General features: G+C 47.3%; 1 protein-coding gene across 2 annotated transcripts in view; it reads right to left on the bottom strand.

Moving 5' to 3' along the window:
- LOC141075709 (uncharacterized) overlaps nt 1-21,055 on the bottom strand; it is a 129,931-nt gene that overhangs the window by 13,678 nt on the left and 95,198 nt on the right. For both annotated transcript variants that reach the window (XM_073562849.1, XM_073562848.1), the window contains exons 3-6: nt 5,105-5,374; nt 2,918-3,010; nt 2,499-2,606; nt 1,664-1,762 (exon numbers count right to left, since the gene is read on the bottom strand). In XM_073562849.1, the coding sequence (XP_073418950.1) occupies nt 1,664-1,762; nt 2,499-2,606; nt 2,918-3,010; nt 5,105-5,374 (570 nt within the window). The remainder of the gene's footprint in view (nt 1-1,663; nt 1,763-2,498; nt 2,607-2,917; nt 3,011-5,104; nt 5,375-21,055) is intronic.

Here is a 21,055-nt window from a genome sequence, read left to right on the forward strand (position 1 = left end):
ATTTACTGGTCCCGAAGCTGCCAGTGCCTGAACCTTGTTCCCTGGTTCCGAAGCGACCAATGCCTGAACCTTGTTTACTGGTCCCGGAGCAGCCAGTGCCTGAACCTTATTCCTTGGTCCCAGAGCGACCAGTGCCTCAACCTCATTTACTGGTCCCGGAGCTGCCAGTGCCTGAACCTCGTTTACTGGTCCCAGAGCGGCCAGTGCCTGAACCTCGTTTACTGGTCCCAGAGCGGCCAGTGCCTGAATCTTGTTCCTTGGTCCCAGAGCGACCAGTGCCTGAACCTCATTTACTGGTCCCGAAGCTGCCAGTGCCTGAACCTTGTTCCCTGGTCCCGAAGCGACCAGTGCCTGAACCTCATTTACTGGTCTCGGAGCAGCCAGTGCCTGAACCCCGTCCCCTGGTCCCGGAGCGGCCAGTGCCTGAATCTCGTTTACTGGTCCTGGAGCGGCCAGTGTCTGAACCTCATTTACTGGTCCCGGAGCGGCCGGTGCCTGAACCTCATTTACTGGTCCTGGAGCGGCCAATGCCTGAACCTCGTTTACTGGTCTTGGAGCGGCCAGTGCCTGAACCTCGTTTACTGGTTCTGGAGCGTCCGGTGCCTGAACCTCATTTACTGGTCCCGGAGTGGCCAGTGCCTGAACCTCGTTTACTGGTCCCGGAGCGACCGGTGCCTGAACCTCATTTACTGGTCCTGGAGCGGCCAATGCCTGAACCTCGTTTACTGGTCTTGGAGCGGCCAGTGCCTGAACCTTGTTCCTTGGTCCCAGCGCGACCAGTGCCTGAACCTCATTTACTGGTCCCGAAGCTGCCAGTGCCTGAACCTCGTTTACTGGTCCCGGAGCGACCGGTGCCTGAACCTCATTTACTGGTCCTGGAGCGGCCAGTGCCTGAACCTCGTTTACTGGTCCTTGAGCGGACAGTGCCTGAACCTCGTTTACTGGTCCCGGAGCGACCAGTGCCTGAACCTCGTTTACTGGTCCCGGAGAGGCCAGTGCCTGAACCTCGTTTACTGGTCCCGGAGCGGCCAGTGCCTGAACCTCGTTTACTGGTCCCGGAGCGACCAGTGCCTGAATCTCGTTTATTGGTCCTGGAGCAGCCGGTGCCTGAACCTCGTTTACTGGTCCCGGAGCGACCAGTGCCTGAATCTCGTTTATTGGTCCTGGAGCGGCCGGTGCCTGAACCTCGTTTACTGGTCCCGGAGCGAGCAGTGCCTGAACCTCGTTTACTGGTCCCAGAGCGGCCAGTGCCTGAATCTCGTTTACTGGTCCCGGAGCAGCCAGTGCCTGAATCTCGTTTACTGGTCCCGGAGCGGCCAGTGCCTGAACCTCGTTTACTGGTCCCAGAGCGGCCAGTGCCTGAACCTCGTTTACTGGTCCCAGAGCGGCCAGTGCCTGAACCTCGTTTACTGGTCCCGGAGCGGCCAGTGCCTGAATCTCGTTTACTGGTCCCGGAGCGGCCAGTGCCTGAACCTCGTTTACTGGTCCCGGAGTGGCCAGTGCCTGAACCTCGTTTACTGGTCCCGGAGTGGCCAGTGCCTGAACCTCGTTTACTGGTCCCGGAGTGGCCAGTGCCTGAATCTCGTTTACTGGTCCTGGAGCGGTCAGTGCCTGAACATTGTCCCCCAGAATAATTCAGACAGAACAATCCGGACATACTCACCACAAAGCATCAATACCCACAAAGCTCGAACCATCAGAATGACAATGATGACGACTATCCCACCTATCACAATCATCTGATCGCTGAAATGATAGAACACTGCAAAAAAATATGAGAGCCACATAAAGATCTCGGGCGACAACCCCAGAGCCAAGATCACCCCAGTTCTGTCTGCTAACTACATCATGAGAGACAAAGAGGCTAAAGTTCACTTCTTTTAGCTAAGTCACTCACACCCACCTTAGACATGTTACGCCCCTCTACAGATAAGCCACAACCCTCCAGAGATAAGCACCACCCATTCAGAGAAATGTCACCCCCATTAGCATAAACTGCACCTGCGTTTAAATAGCCACATCCCTCTATGAATGTATGCTCCACCCTTTCGATAAGCCATCTTCCTGCTCAGATAAGCCTTTCCCTCTTCAAATAAGTTAGATAAGGCACATCCCTCTTTAGATAAGCTACACTAGTTTTTCATTAGCCAAACCACTTGGGAGCAAATGTATCCAATTATAAATAAATAAGCCAAACCAATTTTTCTTATGAAAAAGCCACACCCCTCTTGGGATTAGCCACACCCTCTTTGGATTAGCCACACCTTCTTGGAATTAACCACACCCCTCTTGGGATTAGCCGCACCCCTCTTGAGATATGATGCACTCATTTTTGGTAAGCCCCACCCTCTTTACATGACCCACACCCCACTTTGGATAAGCTGCACTCATTTTTTATAAACCCCGCCCCTTGGTGCAGATCTATCCAATGTCCTAGTGTCAGCAGACATGCGACATCTAAGGGGTTAATTTTCAGCCTTCGGAATGAAAGTACGCACCGTGTAAGACGCTGGACAATGCGATGAGCTCCATACTGGTTCCCAGTATAGGCGTAGTAGGGCAGAGAAGTTTTGATAGCAGAGAAGTGTCTATTTGGTATTTTTGGCCTGCGACATAAGATGATGGGTCAGTGACACAATGGCTCATTTGCATGCTGTTGCTGCCCCCTAGAGACTACAGAGGGCAGAAACCACGTCACCCCTTAGTGCAGCCCCCATATAGGATCAACCTCCCTCCATAGGATCCCACAACACACTGCGGCACCAGTGCCCCATCTCTTGCCTAGCCTCATTGGGTGCTGCCAATTAGTGCCAGAGGGCCCTAGTCCTGCCCTCGTAATACCATTACCAGGGTATGCCGGGGTAGACACATTTCAGTCTTCAGTCTCAGTCTTCTGGCTCATTGTGCTGGTACTTACTAATCGTCGTAACCAATAGACAGAGAAGCTGACAGACGTAGATGACCCCTCCGATACAGCCAATCCAGAAGATCAGGCGCCCTCCACTGATTCCTGAGGAGATAAGTTATGGATGATCATCTAGGTAAGGGGGAGGCGGGCGTTATACCCAGGACGACATAATATAAGAACGATAGGAGGAAATATGGAAGCTCAGGGGCCAACAACTCAAGCCAATGACATAAGAAGTTTCCAAGACTGGACCTTGTCCTGGAGACCCCGTCTGTCCTGGATATTGATGGCTTCAGATGCTGAGATCTGATTATCATGAGTAGAGATGGGCGAACCCGAACAGTAGGAAGTCTGTCTTACTGTTCAGGTTTGTCGCACTGTCATGTGCTTGACATCGCTACAAACACCGCTTCTGATTGGCGGTGAAATCATCCCCGCCAGTCAGAGAGCCGCGGTTCCCGCACTGTCAAAAGACAGCATGAGCACTCAGCTGTGATCGGAGGTATAAAGTTTACCTCCTGTCACTGGTGTCAGCTGATGGGACTACTGCTCCCATCATCCAACACTTCCTGCTAATAACAGGAGCGAGAGCAGGAGCGGCAGACACTTTTCCATTACTAATCCTATAGGTGTATGGTAAATAAAGACACAGCCAGAATAAAGTCCTTTACTAGAAATAAGACTAAACACAGTTTTCCATTTTTATTTAAACGCCTAATCCCAGCAAAGTCCTCAATCTCCTATAATAAAAGTAAAATAAAAAAACAACAAAATCCTTCACCTGTCTGTCGTTCTGTCCCACACCGTAATCCATGTCTGGGAGATAAACCATTTTCAACGTGGACGGTGTCAAGGTGCGACTATCCAAATTGAGAACCACTGGTGACTGAACTGCTGTGAGCGCGGCCTCAGAGACCGGTGGTGACGTCATCGAGGTTACCTCCGGTCACTGAGGCTCCATTCCCACCGTGACCTCGGTGACATCCCCATTAGCACCGTGAGGAAAACTGCAACAGTGGTTCTCAGCCTGGACGGTCGCATCTTTGCACCGTCCAGGTTGAAAACTGTTTATCCCCCAAACATGGATTACGGCGTGGGACAGAACAACGGACAGGTGAGGGGTATTGTTGTTTTTTATTTTTGGTTTATTACAGATGATCGAGGGCTTCGGTGGAATTAGGCGATGCAGTATGGTTCAATTAAGATTATTAAAGGAGTCTGTGTCATTCTTTCAATTAAAAGGACTTTTTCTGGGTGTCTGATTTTTTAAAATGTGACAATAGGATTAGTAATGGAGAGGTGTCTTATGGACACCTCTCCATTACTAAGCCGTGGGCTTGATGTCTCCTGACAATACAAAGGTGACATCAACCCCCCTAACTATCATCCCACTTGCCACCGCTACAGGGCAAGTGAGAAGAGCTTGGCAAAGCGCCCGAATTGTCGCATCTAATAGATGTGCCTTTCCTGGGCAGTTGCGGGCTATTTTTAGGCTGGGGGGGCTATATCCATGGCCCCTTACCAGCCTGAAAATACGAGCCCCCAGCTGTCTGCTTTAACAAGGCTAGTTGTCAAAAATGGGGGGGACCTCACGCATTTTTTTTAAATTATGTATTTAAATAGTTAAAAAAAACAGCCTGGGGACCCCTCTATTCTTGATAACCAACCTTACTGAAGCTGACAGCTGAGGGTTGCAGCCCCCAGCCATGAGTTTTGCCTGGCTGGTTAGCAAAAATATAGGGGAACCCACGCCGGTTATTTTTTAATTTATTTACAGAGCAAGAGCTGCTAATGAATACTCCCATCTGCCGCTCCTGCTCTCACTGCAATTAGCGGTAGCAGGTGCCAGATGATGGGATAAGTAGTCCCATCAGCTGACACCAGTGACCAGAGGTAAGCTTTATACCTCCGATCACAGCTGACAGCGCAGAAACCGCAGCTCTCTGACCGGCGGGGATGCCTTCACCGCTGATCAGAAGCGGTGTTTGCCGCTCTGTCATGCACATGACAAACACTGGATGTTGGCCCCCCCATTCAAGTGAATTTGGTCCAGGTTCAGATCCGGGTACTGTTCTGGTACGCAAACCGGAACTTTTTTAATTGTTCGGCCAAACCCGCCGGACCCGAACATCCAGGTTTCCGCCCATCTGTAATCATGAAGACAGAAGACAATAAAACAACAGGAAGGGACGTTACTCTCGGGAATGAGCTCTATCTTCTGGGAGTCTTTCTGGCTGACAAGGTTCTTCACTCTACACTTGTAGATGCCCCAATGTTGGGGGTCCGTCCCATCAATGACCAGGAGATGATCATTCTCCATCTCGGACGTGTTCTCCTTTATCTCGTATCCATCTCTTAGGAAGGTTACATTAGAGGAGTCGCTTGTCCCCGCATCACACAGAAGAGAAACGCGGCAGGTCACATTGTCCGTATCTGCTATTCTCAAGTCCGGATCCTCCACGGGATCTAAGGAGAGAATATGAGAAGAAATCTCAGTCACAGGAGTAGACAAAGGTGTATAGTGCAGAAACAGATGTATACAGGAGATAGAGAACTATACAGGAGTATACAGGAGACACTGGAGTATACAAGAGACACTGGAGTATACAGGAGACACTGGAGTATACAGGAGACAGAGGAGTATACAGGAGACACTGGAGTATACAGGAGACACTGGAGTATACAGGAGACACTGGAGTATACAGGAGACAGGAGTATACAGTGCATAGAGGAGTACACAGGAGACACTGGAGTATACAAGAGGCACTGGAGTATACAGGAGACACTGGAGTATACAGGAGACAGAGGAGTATACAGTGCATAGAGGAGTACACAGGAGACACTGGAGTACACAGCAGACACTGGAGTATACAGGAGACAGAGGAGTATACAGTGCATAGAGGAGTGTACAGGAAACACTGGAGTATACAAGAGACACTGGAGTATACAGGAGACACTGGAGTATACAGTGCATAGAAGAGTACACAGGAGACACTGGAGTATACAGGAGACAGAGGAGTATGCAAGAGACACTGGAGTATACAGTACATAGAGGAGTATACAGGAGACACTGGAGTATACAGGAGACAGAGGAGTATACAGTGCATAGAGGAGTACACAGGAGACCCTGGAGTATACAGGAGACAGAGGAGTATACAGTGCATAGAGGAGTACACAGGAGACACTGGAGTATACAGGAGACAGATGAGTATACAAGAGACACTGGAGTATACAGGAGACACTGGAGTATACAGGAGACAGAGGAGTATACAGTGCATAGAGGAGTACACAGGAGACACTGGAGTACACAGGAGTACACAGGAGACACTGGAGTATTGATTCTATAAGGTTGCAGGATTTGGAAATGTTTAGTTTGCAAAAGAGAAGACTGAGAGGAGACTTAATAGCTGTCTACAAATATCTAAAGGGCTGTCACATTGTAGAAGGATCAACTTTATTCTCATTTGCACAAGGAAAGACTAGAAGCAATGGGATGAAACTGAATGGGAGGAGACACAGATTAGATATTAGAAAAAACTTTTTGACAGTTAGAGTGATCAATGAGTGGAACAGGCTGCCACGAGAAGTGGTGAGTTCTCCTTCAATGGAAGTCTTCAAACAGAGGCTGGACAGACATCTGACTGGGATGATTTAGCGAATCCTGCTTTGAGCAGGGGGTTGGACCAGATGGCCCAGGAGGTCCCTTCCAACTCTACCATTCTATGATTCTATGATTCTATACAAGGGGCACTGGAGTATACAGGAGACACTGGAGTATACAAGAGACACTGGAGTATACAGTGAATAGAGGAGTACACAGGAGACACTGGAGTATACAGGAGACACTGGAGTATACAGGAGACAAAGGAGTATACAGGAGACAGGAGTATACAGGAGACAGAGGAGTATACAAGAGACACTGGAGTATACAGGAGACAAATGAGTATACAGGAGACAAATGAGTATACAGGAGACAAAGGAGTATACAGTGCATAGAGGAGTACACAGGAGACACTGGAGTATACAAGAGACACTGGAGTATACAGGAGACAGTGGAGTATACAGGAGACAGTGGAGTATACAGGAGACAAATGAGTATACAGGAGACAAATGAGTATACAGGAGACAAAGGAGTATACAGTGCATAGAGGAGTACACAGGAGACACTGGAGTATACAAGAGACACTGGAGTATACAGGAGACAGTGGAGTATACAGGAGACAATGGAGTATACAGTGCATAGAGGAGTACACAGGAGACACTGGAGTACACAGGAGACACTGGAGTATACAGGAGACACTGGAGTATACAGGAGACACTGGAGTATACAGGAGACAGTGGAGTATACAGGAGACAGTGGAGTATACAGGAGACAATGGAGTATACAGTGCATAGAGGAGTACACAGGAGACACTGGAGTACACAGCAGACACTGGAGTACACAGGAGCCAGAGGAGTATACAGGAGACAGGAGTATACAGGAGACAGAGGAGTATACAAGAGACACTGGAGTATACAGGAGACAAATGAGTATACAGGAGACAAATGAGTATACAGGAGACAAAGGAGTATACAGTGCATGGAGGAGTACACAGGAGACACTGGAGTATACAAGAGACACTGGAGTATACAGGAGACACTGGAGTGCACAGGAGACAGTGGAGTATACAGGAGACAATGGAGTATACAGTGCATAGAGGAGTACACAGGAGACACTGGAGTACACAGGAGACACTGGAGTATACAGGAGACACTGGAGTATACAGGAGACAGTGGAGTGCACAGGAGACAGTGGAGTATACAGGAGACAATGGAGTATACAGTGCATAGAGGAGTACACAGGAGACACTGGAGTACACAGCAGACACTGGAGTACACAGGAGCCAGAGGAGTATACAGGAGACAGGAGTATACAGGAGACAGAGGAGTATACAAGAGACACTGGAGTATACAGGAGACAAATGAGTATACAGGAGACAAAGGAGTATACAGTGCATAGAGGAGTACACAGGAGACACTGGAGTATACAAGAGACACTGGAGTATACAGGAGACACTGGAGTGCACAGGAGACAGTGGAGTATACAGGAGACAATGGAGTATACAGTGCATAGAGGAGTACACAGGAGACACTGGAGTACACAGGAGACACTGGAGTATACAGGAGATACTGGAGTGCACAGGAGATAGTGGAGTATACAGGAGACAATGGAGTATACAGTGCATAGAGGAGTACACAGGAGACCCTGGAGTATACAGGAGACAGAGGAGTATACAGTGCATAGAGGAGTACACAGGAGACACTGGAGTATACAGGAGACAGAGGAGTATACAGTGCATAGAGGAGTGTACAGGAAACACTGGAGTACACAAGAGACACTGGAGTATACAGGAGACACTGGAGTATACAGTGCATAGAAGAGTACACAGGAGACACTGGAGTATACAGGAGACAGAGGAGTATACAGTGCATAGAGGAGTGTACAGGAAACACTGGAGTATACAAGAGACACTGGAGTATACAGTGCATAGAAGAGTACACAGGAGACACTGGAGTATACAGGAGACAGATGAGTATACAAGAGACACTGGAGTATACAGGAGACAGAGGAGTATACAGTGCATAGAGGAGTACACAGGAGACACTGGAGTATACAAGAGGCACTGGAGTATACAGGAGACACTGGAGTATACAAGAGACACTGGAGTATACAAGAGACACTGGAGTATACAAGAGACACTGGAGTATACAGTGAATAGAGGAGTACACAGGAGACACTGGAGTATACAGGAGACAAAGGAGTATACAGTGAATAGAGGAGTACACAGGAGACACTGGAGTATACAGGAGACAGAGGAGTATACAGTGCATAGAGGAGTACACAGGAGACACTGGAGTACACAGGAGCCAGAGGAGTATACAGGAGACAGGAGTACACAGGAGACAGAGGAGTATACAAGAGACACTGGAGTATACAGGAGACAAATGAGTATACAGGAGACAAATGAGTATACAGGAGACAAAGGAGTATACAGTGCATAGAGGAGTACACAGGAGACACTGGAGTATACAAGAGACACTGGAGTACACAGGAGACAGTGGAGTATACAGGAGACAATGGAGTATACAGTGCATAGAGGAGTACACAGGAGACCCTGGAGTATACAGGAGACAGAGGAGTATACAGTGCATAGAGGAGTGTACAGGAAACACTGGAGTATACAAGAGACACTGGAGTATACAGGAGACACTGGAGTATACAGTGCATAGAAGAGTACACAGGAGACACTGGAGTATACAGGAGACAGAGGAGTATACAAGAGACACTGGAGTATACAGGAGACACTGGAGTATACAGGAGACACTGGAGTATACAGGAGACAGAGGAGTACACAGGAGACACTGGAGTATACAAGAGGCACTGGAGTATACAGGAGACACTGGAGTATACAGGAGACACTGGAATATACAGTGAATAGAGGAGTACACAGGAGACACTGGAGTATACAGGAGACACTGGAGTATACAGGAGACAAAGGAGTATACAGTGAATAGAGGAGTACACAGGAGACACTGGAGTACACAGCAGACACTGGAGTACACAGGAGCCAGAGGAGTATACAGGAGACAGAGGAGTATACAAGAGACACTGGAGTATACAGGAGACAAATGAGTATACAGGAGACAAATGAAAAGGGGAGAAAAGCCAGCGCCGCTTAAGGATAGAACGCATAGCATAAAGTGCATTTGCACATGATATCTAACTGTATTCAAAATGAGATATTTGGCAAAAAAATTGATCAATTCAATTGAGCCACCCCGCCGCGCCAAGGCAATCTCATGTGGGGGGTCCTATTCTACATTTTTATTAAATACTGTGCCATATGGCCTCCTAAATACATTAAAAGCAAGACCACATTAAGTGCAATCCGTACCTGAGCATATCTTGATCGCTCCCATGAAGCCAGAGAGAGCAAGTGCAGATGAAGGCCAACCAGGTCTGAATGTAGACATGTCAGGTTTAGCCTCCACACATTGCCCAACCAGGAAACAGATGAAGGGCAATGCAGGTTCAGACACAGGAGACAAATGAGTGCATAGAGGAGTACACAGGAGACACTGGAGTATACAGCAGACTGGAGTAAACAGGAGACAGAGGAGTATACAGGAGACACTGGAGTATACAACAGACAGGAGTATACAGGAGACACTGGAGAATACAGGAGACACTGGAGTATACAGTACATAGAGGAGTATACAGGAGACACTGGAGTATACAGCAGACTGGAGTAAACAGGAGACAGAGGAGTATACAGGAGACACTGGAGTATACAGCAGACTGGAGTAAACAGGAGACAGAGGAGTATACAGGAGACACTGGAGTATACAACAGACAGGAGTATACAGGAGACACTGGAGAATACAGGAGACACTGGAGTATACAGTACATAGAGGAGTACACAGGAGACACTGGAGTATACAGCAGACTGGAGTAAACAGGAGACAGAGGAGTATACAGGAAACACTGGAGTATACAACAGACAGGAGTATACAGGAGACACTGGAGAATACAGGAGACACTGGAGTATACAGTGCATAGAGGAGTACACAGGAGACACTGGAGTATACAGCAGACTGGAGTAAACAGGAGACAGAGGAGTATACAGGAAACACTGGAGTATACAACAGACAGGAGTATACAGGAGACACTGGAGAATACAGGAGACACTGGAGTATACAGTACATAGAGGAGTATACAGGAGACACTGGAGTATACAGCAGACTGGAGTAAACAGGAGACAGAGGAGTATACAGGAGACACTGGAGTATACAACAGACAGGAGTATACAGGAGACACTGGAGTATACAGTACATAGAGGGGTATACAGGAGACACTGGAGTATACAGCAGACTGGAGTAAACAGGAGACAGAGGAGTATACAGGAGACACTGGAGTATACAACAGACAGGAGTATACAGGAGACACTGGAGAATACAGGAGACACTGGAGTATACAGTACATAGAGGAGTATACAGGAGACACTGGAGTACACAGCAGACACTGGAGTACACAGGAGCCAGAGGAGTATACAGGAGACAGGAGTATACAGGAGACAGAGGAGTATACAAGAGACACTGGAGTATACAGGAGACAAATGAGTATACAGGAGACAAATGAGTATACAGGAGACAAAGGAGCATACAGGAGACAAAGGAGTATACAGTGCATAGAGGAGTATACAGGAGACACTGGAGTATACAAGAGACACTGGAGTACACAGGAGACACTGGAGTATACAGGAGACAGAGGAGTATACAGGAGACAGAGGAGTATACAGGAGACAGAGGAGTATACAGTGCATAGAGGAGTACACAGGAGACACTGGAGTATACAGGAGACAGAGGAGTATACAGTGCATACAGGAGTACACAGGAGACACTGGAGTATACAGGAGACAGAGGAGTATATAGTGCATAGAGGAGTATACAGGAGACATGAGTAAACAGGAGACAGAGGAGTATACAGTGCATAGAGGAGTACACAGGAGACACGGGAGTATACAGGAGACACTGGAGTATATAGTGCATAGAGGAGTACACAGGAGACACTGGAGTAAACAGGAGACAGAGGAGTATATAGTGCATAGAGGAGTATACAGGAAACACTGGAGTTTACAGGAGATACTGGAGTATACAGGAGACAGAGGAGTATACAGTGCATAGAGGAGTATACAGGGAACAATGGAGTAAACAGGAGACACTGGAGTATACAGGAGACAGAGGAGTATACAGTGCATACAGGAGTACACAGGAGACACTGGAGTATACAGGAGACAGAGGAGTATATAGTGCATAGAGGAGTATACAGGAGACACGAGTAAACAGGAGACAGAGGAGTATACAGTGCATAGAGGAGTACACAGGAGACACTGGAGTATACAGGAGACACTGGAGTATATAGTGCATAGAGGAGTACACAGGAGACACTGGAGTAAACAGGAGACAGAGGAGTATATAGTGCATAGAGGAGTATACAGGAAACACTGGAGTTTACAGGAGATACTGGAGTATACAGGAGACAGAGGAGTATACAGTGCATAGAGGAGTATACAGGGAACAATGGAGTAAACAGGAGACACTGGAGTATACAGGAGACACTGGAGTATACAGGAGACAGAGGAGTATACAGTGCATAGAGGAGTATACAGGAGACACTGGAGTATACAGGAGACACTGGAGTATACAGTACATAGAGGAGTATACAGGAGACACTGGAGTATACAGCAGACAGAGGAGTATACAGGAGACACTGAAGTATACAGTGCATAGAGGAGTATACAGGAAACACTGGAGTAAGCAGGAGACACTGGAGAATACAGGAGACAGAGGAGTATACAGTGCATAGAGGAGTACACAGGAGACACTGGAGTATACAGGAGACAGAGAAGTATAAAGTGCATAGAGGAGTACACAGGAGACACTGGAGTATAAAGTGCATAGAGGAGTACACAGGAGACACTGGAGTATACAGGAGACACTGGAGTATACAGGAGACAGAGGAGTATGAGGAGTACACAGGAGACACTGGAGTATACAGGAGACAGAGGAGTATACAGTGCATAGAGGAGTACACAGGAGTATACAGGAGACAGAGGAGTATAAAGTGCATAGAGGAGTACACAGGAGACACTGGAGTATACAGGAGACACTGGAGTATACAGGAGACAGAGGAGTATGAGGAGTACACAGGAGACACTGGAGTATACAGGAGACAGAGGAGTATACAGTGCATAGAGGAGTACACAGGAGACACTGGAGTATACAGCAGACTGGAGTATACAGTACATAGAGGAGTATACAGCAGACACGAGTAAACAGGAGACAGAGGAGTATACAGGAAACACTGGAGTATACAACAGACAGGAGTATACAGGAGACACTGGAGAATACAGGAGACACTGGAGTATACAGTACATAGAGGAGTATACAGGAGACACTGGAGTATACAGGAGATAGAGAATTGTACATGAATATACAGGAGACACTGGAGTATACAGGAGACACTGGAGTATACAGGAGACATGAGTATACAACAGACAGAGGAGTATACAGGAGACACTGGAGTATACAGTGCATAGAGGAGTATACAGGAAACACTGGAGTATACAGCAGACAGGAGTATACAGTACATAGAGGAGTATACAGCAGACACTGGAGTATACAGGAGACACTGGAGTATACAGGAGTATACAGGAGACTCAGGAGTATACAGGAGACAGAGGAGTAAACAGTGCATAGAGGAGTATACAGGAGACACTGGAGTATACAGGAGACACTGGAGTATACAGTGCATAGAGGAGTATACAGGAAACACTGGAGTAAACAGGAGACACTGGAGAATACAGCAGACACTGTTGGGTCGCCCTCCCAGGGCTGTGGGGTACTCGGTACCGGGCCGGTGTCAGGGGGACGTGTCACAGCAGCGGTGACCTGGTCCGTGGCCCTAGGCACCCAAGCAATGGGGAGATGTAGTTAATGGTAGAATAGTTTGTGACGCCACCCGTGGTGTTTGGCAAATATGGTGTTAGGCCAACGCTGCATACAGATCCGCTGGGACTGATGGTATGCGCAGCTCAGATGGTAAAGCTCCCCACAGGTGGAGCTGTAGTACCAGGGCAGTGGAGATGTAGCTGGCACAGGGATGTAGCAGTGCCGAAAGCGTAGGGAACAGACAAGACACAGCGGTTGTAGTTTCTGTACCTTTACTGAATTTATGCAGTCCAGAGTCCTGATTACAGATGGTATTGGAGCAGGTTTGCCTGGAAGCAGATCAGGATTCTCTCTCACAGACGGGTTGTGCAGTCTCCTTCCTAGCGCTTTGTAGTGTGAAGCACTCCAGTACTTAGTTACTCTGAAATGCCTCTCCTCAGATGTTCCTAGAACTTTACTTGTATGACAGACAGCTGTAGCCTCTCTCGGGGACTCCTCTCCTGAGTCCTGGCTCTCTATTCAATTGCTGTTGTGTCCCAAGTCTTTGGTGAGAGCAGAGCATTTACAGCCTCCTACTCCTCTGGTGTCTGTGGCAGGACCGTCAGTATCCGTACCACCGTGGAGACCAGGCTCCAGTCTTTGCGCTCTAGCGGTGAGGGAGCTCTCCTCCCGGAGCTCAACCTCCACCCCGCTCCACACGTCTGCACACGTGGACCTCCTCACACAATCTGACTACTCCTTCCTCCTGACCCTCAGAGAGCACTCTGCTCCTCAATCCTGGTTCAGAGCTCCCCCTGCTGGCCCGGAGTGGAACTGTGTTGCATGCATTAGGTTAACTGCTGGAGAGACCCATCACTGCTTCCAAGCCTGGCATTACCCTCCCCTGGAGGAAGGCAAAGCCAGTGTGGCGACCATACTCCTGGGGGCGCCATATTCCCCCCCAGTGCAAGTCAGCACTCCTGGGCTGAACAAAAACATTTTAAACAACATGTAAACATTTTAAACAACAATAATTGTACAAGATTTGAAAAAGAGAAAAATTTACAAAAAACAATTGCTGCAAAAATGGTCCTATGATGACAAGTCCAACATCAATGTCCGTGGTCCATTCCTGGCAGATGGTAAATATGTACAGTTGTGGCCAAAAGTATTGACACCCCTGCAATTCTGTCAGATAATACTCAGTTTATTCCTGAAAATGATTGCAAACACAAATTCTTTGGTATTATCTTCATTTAATTTGTCTTAAATGAAAAAACACAAAAGAGAATGAAGCAAAAAGCAAAACATTGATTATTTCACACAAAATTCCAAAAATGGGCCAGACAAAAGTATCGGCACCCTCAGCATAATACTTGGTTGCACAACCTTTAGCCAAATTAACTGCGACCAACCGCTTCCGGTAACCATCAATGAGTTTCTTACAATGCTCTGCTGGAATTTTAGACCATTCTTCTTTGGCAAACTGCTCCAGGTCCCTGATATTTGAAGGGTGCCTTCTCCAAACTGCCATTTTTAGATCTCTCCACAGGTGTTCTATGGGATTCAGGTCTGGACTCATTGCTGACCACCTTAGAAGTCTCCAGTGCTTTCTCTCAAACCATTTTCTAGTGCTTTTTGAAGTGTGTTTTGGGTCATTGTCCTGCTGGAAGACCCATGACCTCTGAGGGAGACCCAGCTTTCTCACACTGGGCCCTACATTATGCTGCAAAATTTGTTGGTAGTCTTCTGACTTCATAATGCCATGCACACGGTCAAGCAGTCCAGTGCCAGAGGCAGCAAAGCAACCCCAAAACATCAGGGAACCTCCGCCATGTTTGACTGTAGGGACCGTGTTCTTTTCTTTGCCTCCTTTTTTCTCCTGTAAACTCTATGTTGATGCCTTCGCCCAAAAAGCTCTACTTTTGTCTCATCTGACCAGAGAACATTCTTCCAAAACGTTTTAGGCTTTTTCAGGTAAGTTTTGGCAAACTCCAGCCTGGCTTTTTTATGTCTCGGGGTAAGAAGTGGGGTCTTCCTGGGTCTCCTACCATACAGTCCCTTTTCATTCAGACGCCGATGGATAGTACGGGTTGACACTGTTGTACCCTCGGACTGCAGGGCAGCTTGAACTTGTTTGGATGTTAGTCGAGGTTCTTTATCCAACATCCGCACAATCTTGCGTTGAAATCTCTTGTCAATTTTTCTTTTCCGTCCACATCTAGGGAGGTTAGCCACAGTGCCATGGGCTTTACACTTCTTGATGACACTGCGCACGGTAGACACAGGAACATTCAGGTCTTTGGAGATGGACTTGTAGCCTTGAGATTGCTCATGCTTCCTCACAATTTGGTTTCTCAAGTCCTCAGACAGTTCTTTGGTCTTCTTTCTTTTCTCCATGCTCAATGTGGTACACACAAGGACACAGGACAGAGGTTGAGTCAACTTTAATCCATGTCAACTGGCTGCAAGTGTGATTTAGTTATTGCCAACACCTGTTAGGTGCCACAGGTAAGTTACAGGTGCTGTTAATTACACAAATTAGAGAAGCATCACAGGATTTTTCGAACAGTGCCAATACTTTTGTCCACCCTCTTTTTTATGTTTGGTGTGGAATTATATCCAATTTGGCTTTAGGACAATTCTTTTTGTGTTTTTTCATTTAAGACAAATTAAATGAAGATAATAATACCAAAGAGTTTGTGTTTGCAATCATTTTCAGGAAGAAACTGAGTATTATCTGACAGAATTGCAGGGGTGTCAATACTTTTGGCCACAACTGTACAAAGAAAGTTTTTGGCCACACACAAGTCCTGTGGTTCAGTGTCCATGAACAAAACTTAGCAATTTCCAAGGAAACTCTTACAGGTTACCTGTAGGTACAAAACTTAGAAAACAGTTACATATTTACATTCAATTTCAATATTCACATTTACTTTAGATACGGAACCTAACTGGTAGTACACCCTGTGTGGTACGAGTGGATCTGCGTAACACTGGTACTGTAGTGGGCCTTACTGTTTGTCTGGTTCTAACTACCGGTGTCGTGTGTAATGTTCTAGATATGGAAAAAGGAACAGCAGGTGCATTTTGGTTATAAAGTCTCTCCTGCTTCTGACTTGCCTGAGCCAGACTCTTCTCCACACACTCTTGTACCCTTCTGTACTGCTGCTGCCTCTCCTTGTCCCAGTCAGCATCTGGTGACGTTACTTCAGGCATCAGGACTCCCATGTCCAAGTCAATAGGCAGCTTACCAGGCCTTGCTCTCATCAGGTACACTGGAGTACAGTTGGTAGAGTTCACTGGGATATGGTTGTAGAGGTCCACCAGATCGGGCAACTTTTCCGGCCACAGATTTCTCTCCTCCAAGGGCAATGTCTTCAGTAAATCAATCACTACCTGGTTCATCTTCTCGCACATGCCGTTGGTCTGTGGGTGATAAGGTGTTGTCCGGATCTTCTTACACCCATATAAGTTGCAAAATTCATGGAACACTTCTGCCTCGAAAGCTTGACCTTGGTCTGTCAGCACCCTCTCAGGATAACCATGTGGTCTACAGAAGTGCTGTTGGAATGCTCTGGCCGCTCTCCTGGCAGTTAGATCTTTGACGGGCACAACCACCAGGAATCTTGAAAACTGGTCCACAATGGTAAGGGCATAGAGGTAGCCTGACCAGCTTGGAACCAGCTTCACATGGTCCAGGGCTACCAACTCCAGGGGCTGTTTGGTGATGATTGGCTGTAAGGGAGCTCTCTGGCTGTCTCGATCCTTTCTGCGCAGGTTACACTGTCCACACTCCCAGCACCACCTCTCAATGGCCTTCCGCATGCCAGTCCAGTAGAAACTCTCTCGGAGCAATGTTTCCAACTGCTTCCATCCAAAGTTTCCAGCTCCATTGTGGTATGCTCCTAGGACCATTGATGCATCTCTCTTTGGGACCACCACCTGCCAGACCAGCTCATGTGTGCGGGCAATGATACTCCTCCGACACAGCTTCCCTTCATAAATGAACAGCCGACCTCTTTCCTTCCACAACTGATGAGTTTCCTCAGGAGCATTCAACTCCGGGCGCGAGTCACCTTGTGTCAGCAGCTCTTTCACCAGGCGGACTGCAGGGTCATTATCTTGCGCTTCTGCCCAATCATGATGGGGCAACAGATTCAGAGTGACTTCCTTCAAGCCAGGCCGCCTGTTTCTCACTCCTTGAGCATGTTGGGCCACCAGTGGCCGGTGGAAGGGAGGCAATTCTACCTCTTCTAGAGCCTCAGGGTCTTCTCCTGCATCTGGCAGATTAGGTGTAATAATTATAGGGGATAACTCAAGAGACTCTGTGCCTGGAACAAGATGACTATATGACACAGCTTTAGAAGTGGTAAAGTCTATATTAACATACGGTGATACAAATGGATGAAGAAAGAAACTCAAGTCCACAACACTTGGTGTAAATATAAGACGCAGCTTAGCAGTCTATAGGAACTTCAGAGGAAAATGCAATCAAGCGAAAAGTCTATGAAGCACAGTTATTCTTGAGGATACTTGACACGAATAAATCCTTGTCTCAGTCCAAACACAGATAGATAAACTTAAAAGGCAGTTCAAATCATATCTTAGCTTGACCAGGGAGGCCTGGAAAATAGTCTCAGGCTCTTGCAGAGCAGCAACAGCTTACATGTCCAGCAAATGCAGATGGAAGTGAACACGAGCAGCAGAGGAAGAAGGAGTTACTGGAGACTGGAGAATGCAGCAGGAACTCAGAGCAGAGTAGCGGGATCACCACACAGGTTCACAGGAGCCGGTATATGGCCAGGGAGCAATCAGAGGTCAGGAGCTAGATGCAAGGCAGAATACTCAAGCACAGACTGAAGGCTGGGGTGGAGTTTTATAGCAGGAGGACACAATGCACATGAGACCAAAGACACCATCTTGGAAAAGGGCAGTAATGCAAAAGGGTAAAAAATGTTCAGAGTCCTGACATTACTCCCTCCTTAGAAGCGGCCTCAGGACGATCCTGGACCTGGTTTCTCAGGGAATCTCCGATGAAAACGAGAAATCTTCTGTTGGGCATTGATGTTTTCCACAGGTTCCCAAGAGTCTTCCTCAGGGGAATATCCCTGCCATCTTATCAGATATTGGAGCCGATTCCTGCGAATCCTGGAATCAATAATTTCCTCCACCACAAATTGTTCTTGCTCATCAATCACCACAGGCTGCGGAGGTGGCACAACACGTCCCTGAAAGGTATTAGGAGATACAGGCTTTAGTAAAGCTACATGAAAAACTGGGTGTACCTTCATAGTCCTAGGCAGCTTCAGCCGGCAGGCCACAGAGCTCACAATACCGTTGATCTTGAAAGGACCAATGAATTTCTGTCCAAGTTTCTGTGAAGGAACGTTTAACTGGGTGCAGGTTTACGGAATCTATCAGCCGATCTCTGATAACGTTCTTGAGCTGTGGTCAGGGATTCCTTCAGAACTTCCAGATTTTGCCTCATCGCAGTCAGCCTTTCCTCTACTGCCGGGACCAGAGAATTAATTGGAGACCTAGGTAAGATACACGGATGATAACCCAGATTGGCAAAGAAAGGTGTAAATTTAGTGGAGGCGCTCTGAGAATTGTAATATGAAAATTCGGCTAACGGCAGCAACTCCAACCAATCATCCTGGAGATGGCTGACATAGCATCTTAGATATTGTTCCAGCGTCTGATCGGTCCGTTCAGTCTGACCATTTGTCTGGGGATGGTAAGCGGAAGAGAGACAGACCTTAGTATTGAGTGCAGAGCAAAACTCCTTCCAGAATCTTGAAGTGAACTGTACTCCCCGGTCAGAGATGACCTCATCCGGGACCCCATGCAACCGAAAGACATTCTGTATGACCAAGTTCACTCTATCTTTAGCTGAGGGGAGGCCGATGCAAGGAACAAAATGAGCAGCTTTGGTCAGGCAATCAACTACCACCATGATTGTATTCATGCCCCCCGATGTGGGCAGCTCCACGATAAAGTCCATTGATATAGACCCCCCAAGGGCGAGACAGAACAGGTAATGGTTGTAGAAGACCCGTAGGTGCCACATGAGGAGTCTTGTAAAGAGCACATACCTCGCAAGAGAGAACATAGTCCTTGGTATCTTTCAGGCAAGTTGGCCACCAAAAGAATCGGCTCAGGAACTCCTGTGTCTTCTGTACCCCCCTGTGACCAGCCAACTTGGAGTCATGAACCAACTTGAGGATCTGCAGACGGACGACCTCAGGGACGTAGATACGTCGATCTCTGAACCACATGCCACCCTTAAAGACAAGATTAATATCCACAGGTGGGTTGGCCAGAAATACATCACCGTCATAAGCCTCCCTGCACTCCTTCCACAAGTCCTGATCGTGGATAACTCTGAGGAAATTGGCATCAGATAGAATGGTCTTTTGTGGGGCTCCTGGTATGGAATCCGCAGCATGGATTCGGGATAAAGCATCAGCATTCCCATTACGAGAACCTGGACGGTACGAGATAACAAAGTTAAACTGGTTTAAAAATAAGTTCCAACGAGCCTGACGAGGAGAAAGACATCTAGCGGATCTAAGGAACTCTAAATTGCGATGGTCAGTTAGCACTATGATCTGTTGTGCAGCTCCTTGCAGATGATGCCTCCATTCTTTGAAAGCCGCAATAATAGCCAGCAATTCCTTGTCTCTCACATCGTAATTCTTCTCTGCTGAGGTTAGTCTACGGGAAAAGAAAGCACAAGGATGTAGCAGTCCCTTCTCTCCAGTTCTTTGAGACAGAATAGCCCCCAAAGCATTATCGGAAGCGTCCACCTCCACAATGAAAGAAAGTGTTGGATCTGGGTGTATCAACAGTGGTGCTGAGGTGAAACAGATCTTAAGCCGATCGAAAGCTTCTTGAGCCTGTGATGACCACTTAAAGGGCTTTTCCTTCTTTGTCAAGGAAGTAATGGGACGGACAATATCAGAAAAATTTCGAATAAAGCGTCTGTAGAAATTTGCAAAACCAATAAAACGTTGGACCTCCTTAACGTTCTTGGGTACTGGCCAGTCAAGGATAGCCTGAATCTTACCGGATTCCATGTTCAGCCCCTGGGGAGAGATGATATAACCTAAGAACTGTATCTCAGAACGATGGAACTCGCATTTCTCCGGCTTAATATACAGATGGTTCTCTTTCAGACGTCTTAAAACAGTCTTGACATGTATTTCATGTTCCTGTAGAGAGTCAGAGAAGATGAGTATATCGTCCAAATAGATCACCACAAACTGGTCCAACAAATCTCTGAAAATGTCGTTAGCAAGGTGTTGAAACGTTGCAGGGGCGTTACAAAGCCCGAAGGGCATCACAAGATATTCAAAGTGTCCATACCGGCATCTGAATGATGTCTTCCACTCATCCCCTGGAGGAATACGCATCAAATTATAAGCCCCACGAAGATCCAGTTGAGAGAACACTTTAGCATGGCAGACTCTTTCCAGTAATTCGGGAATCAGAGGCAAAGGGTAACGGTTTCGTATGGTTACCTTATTAAGTTCCCGATAGTCAACACAGGGTCTCAGGGTCCCATCCTTCTTTTTTACAAAAAATATAGGTGCCCCTGCTGGTGAGGAAGAAGGACGTATGAAGCCTTTGGCCAGATTTTCATCAATATAATCCTTTAATGCTTGAAGCTCA

Source organism: Dendrobates tinctorius, unplaced genomic scaffold (assembly GCF_039654945.1).
Source record: "Dendrobates tinctorius isolate UK_male_01 unplaced genomic scaffold, ASM3965494v1 ptg000367l, whole genome shotgun sequence".
NCBI lineage: Eukaryota > Metazoa > Chordata > Amphibia > Anura > Dendrobatidae > Dendrobates > Dendrobates tinctorius.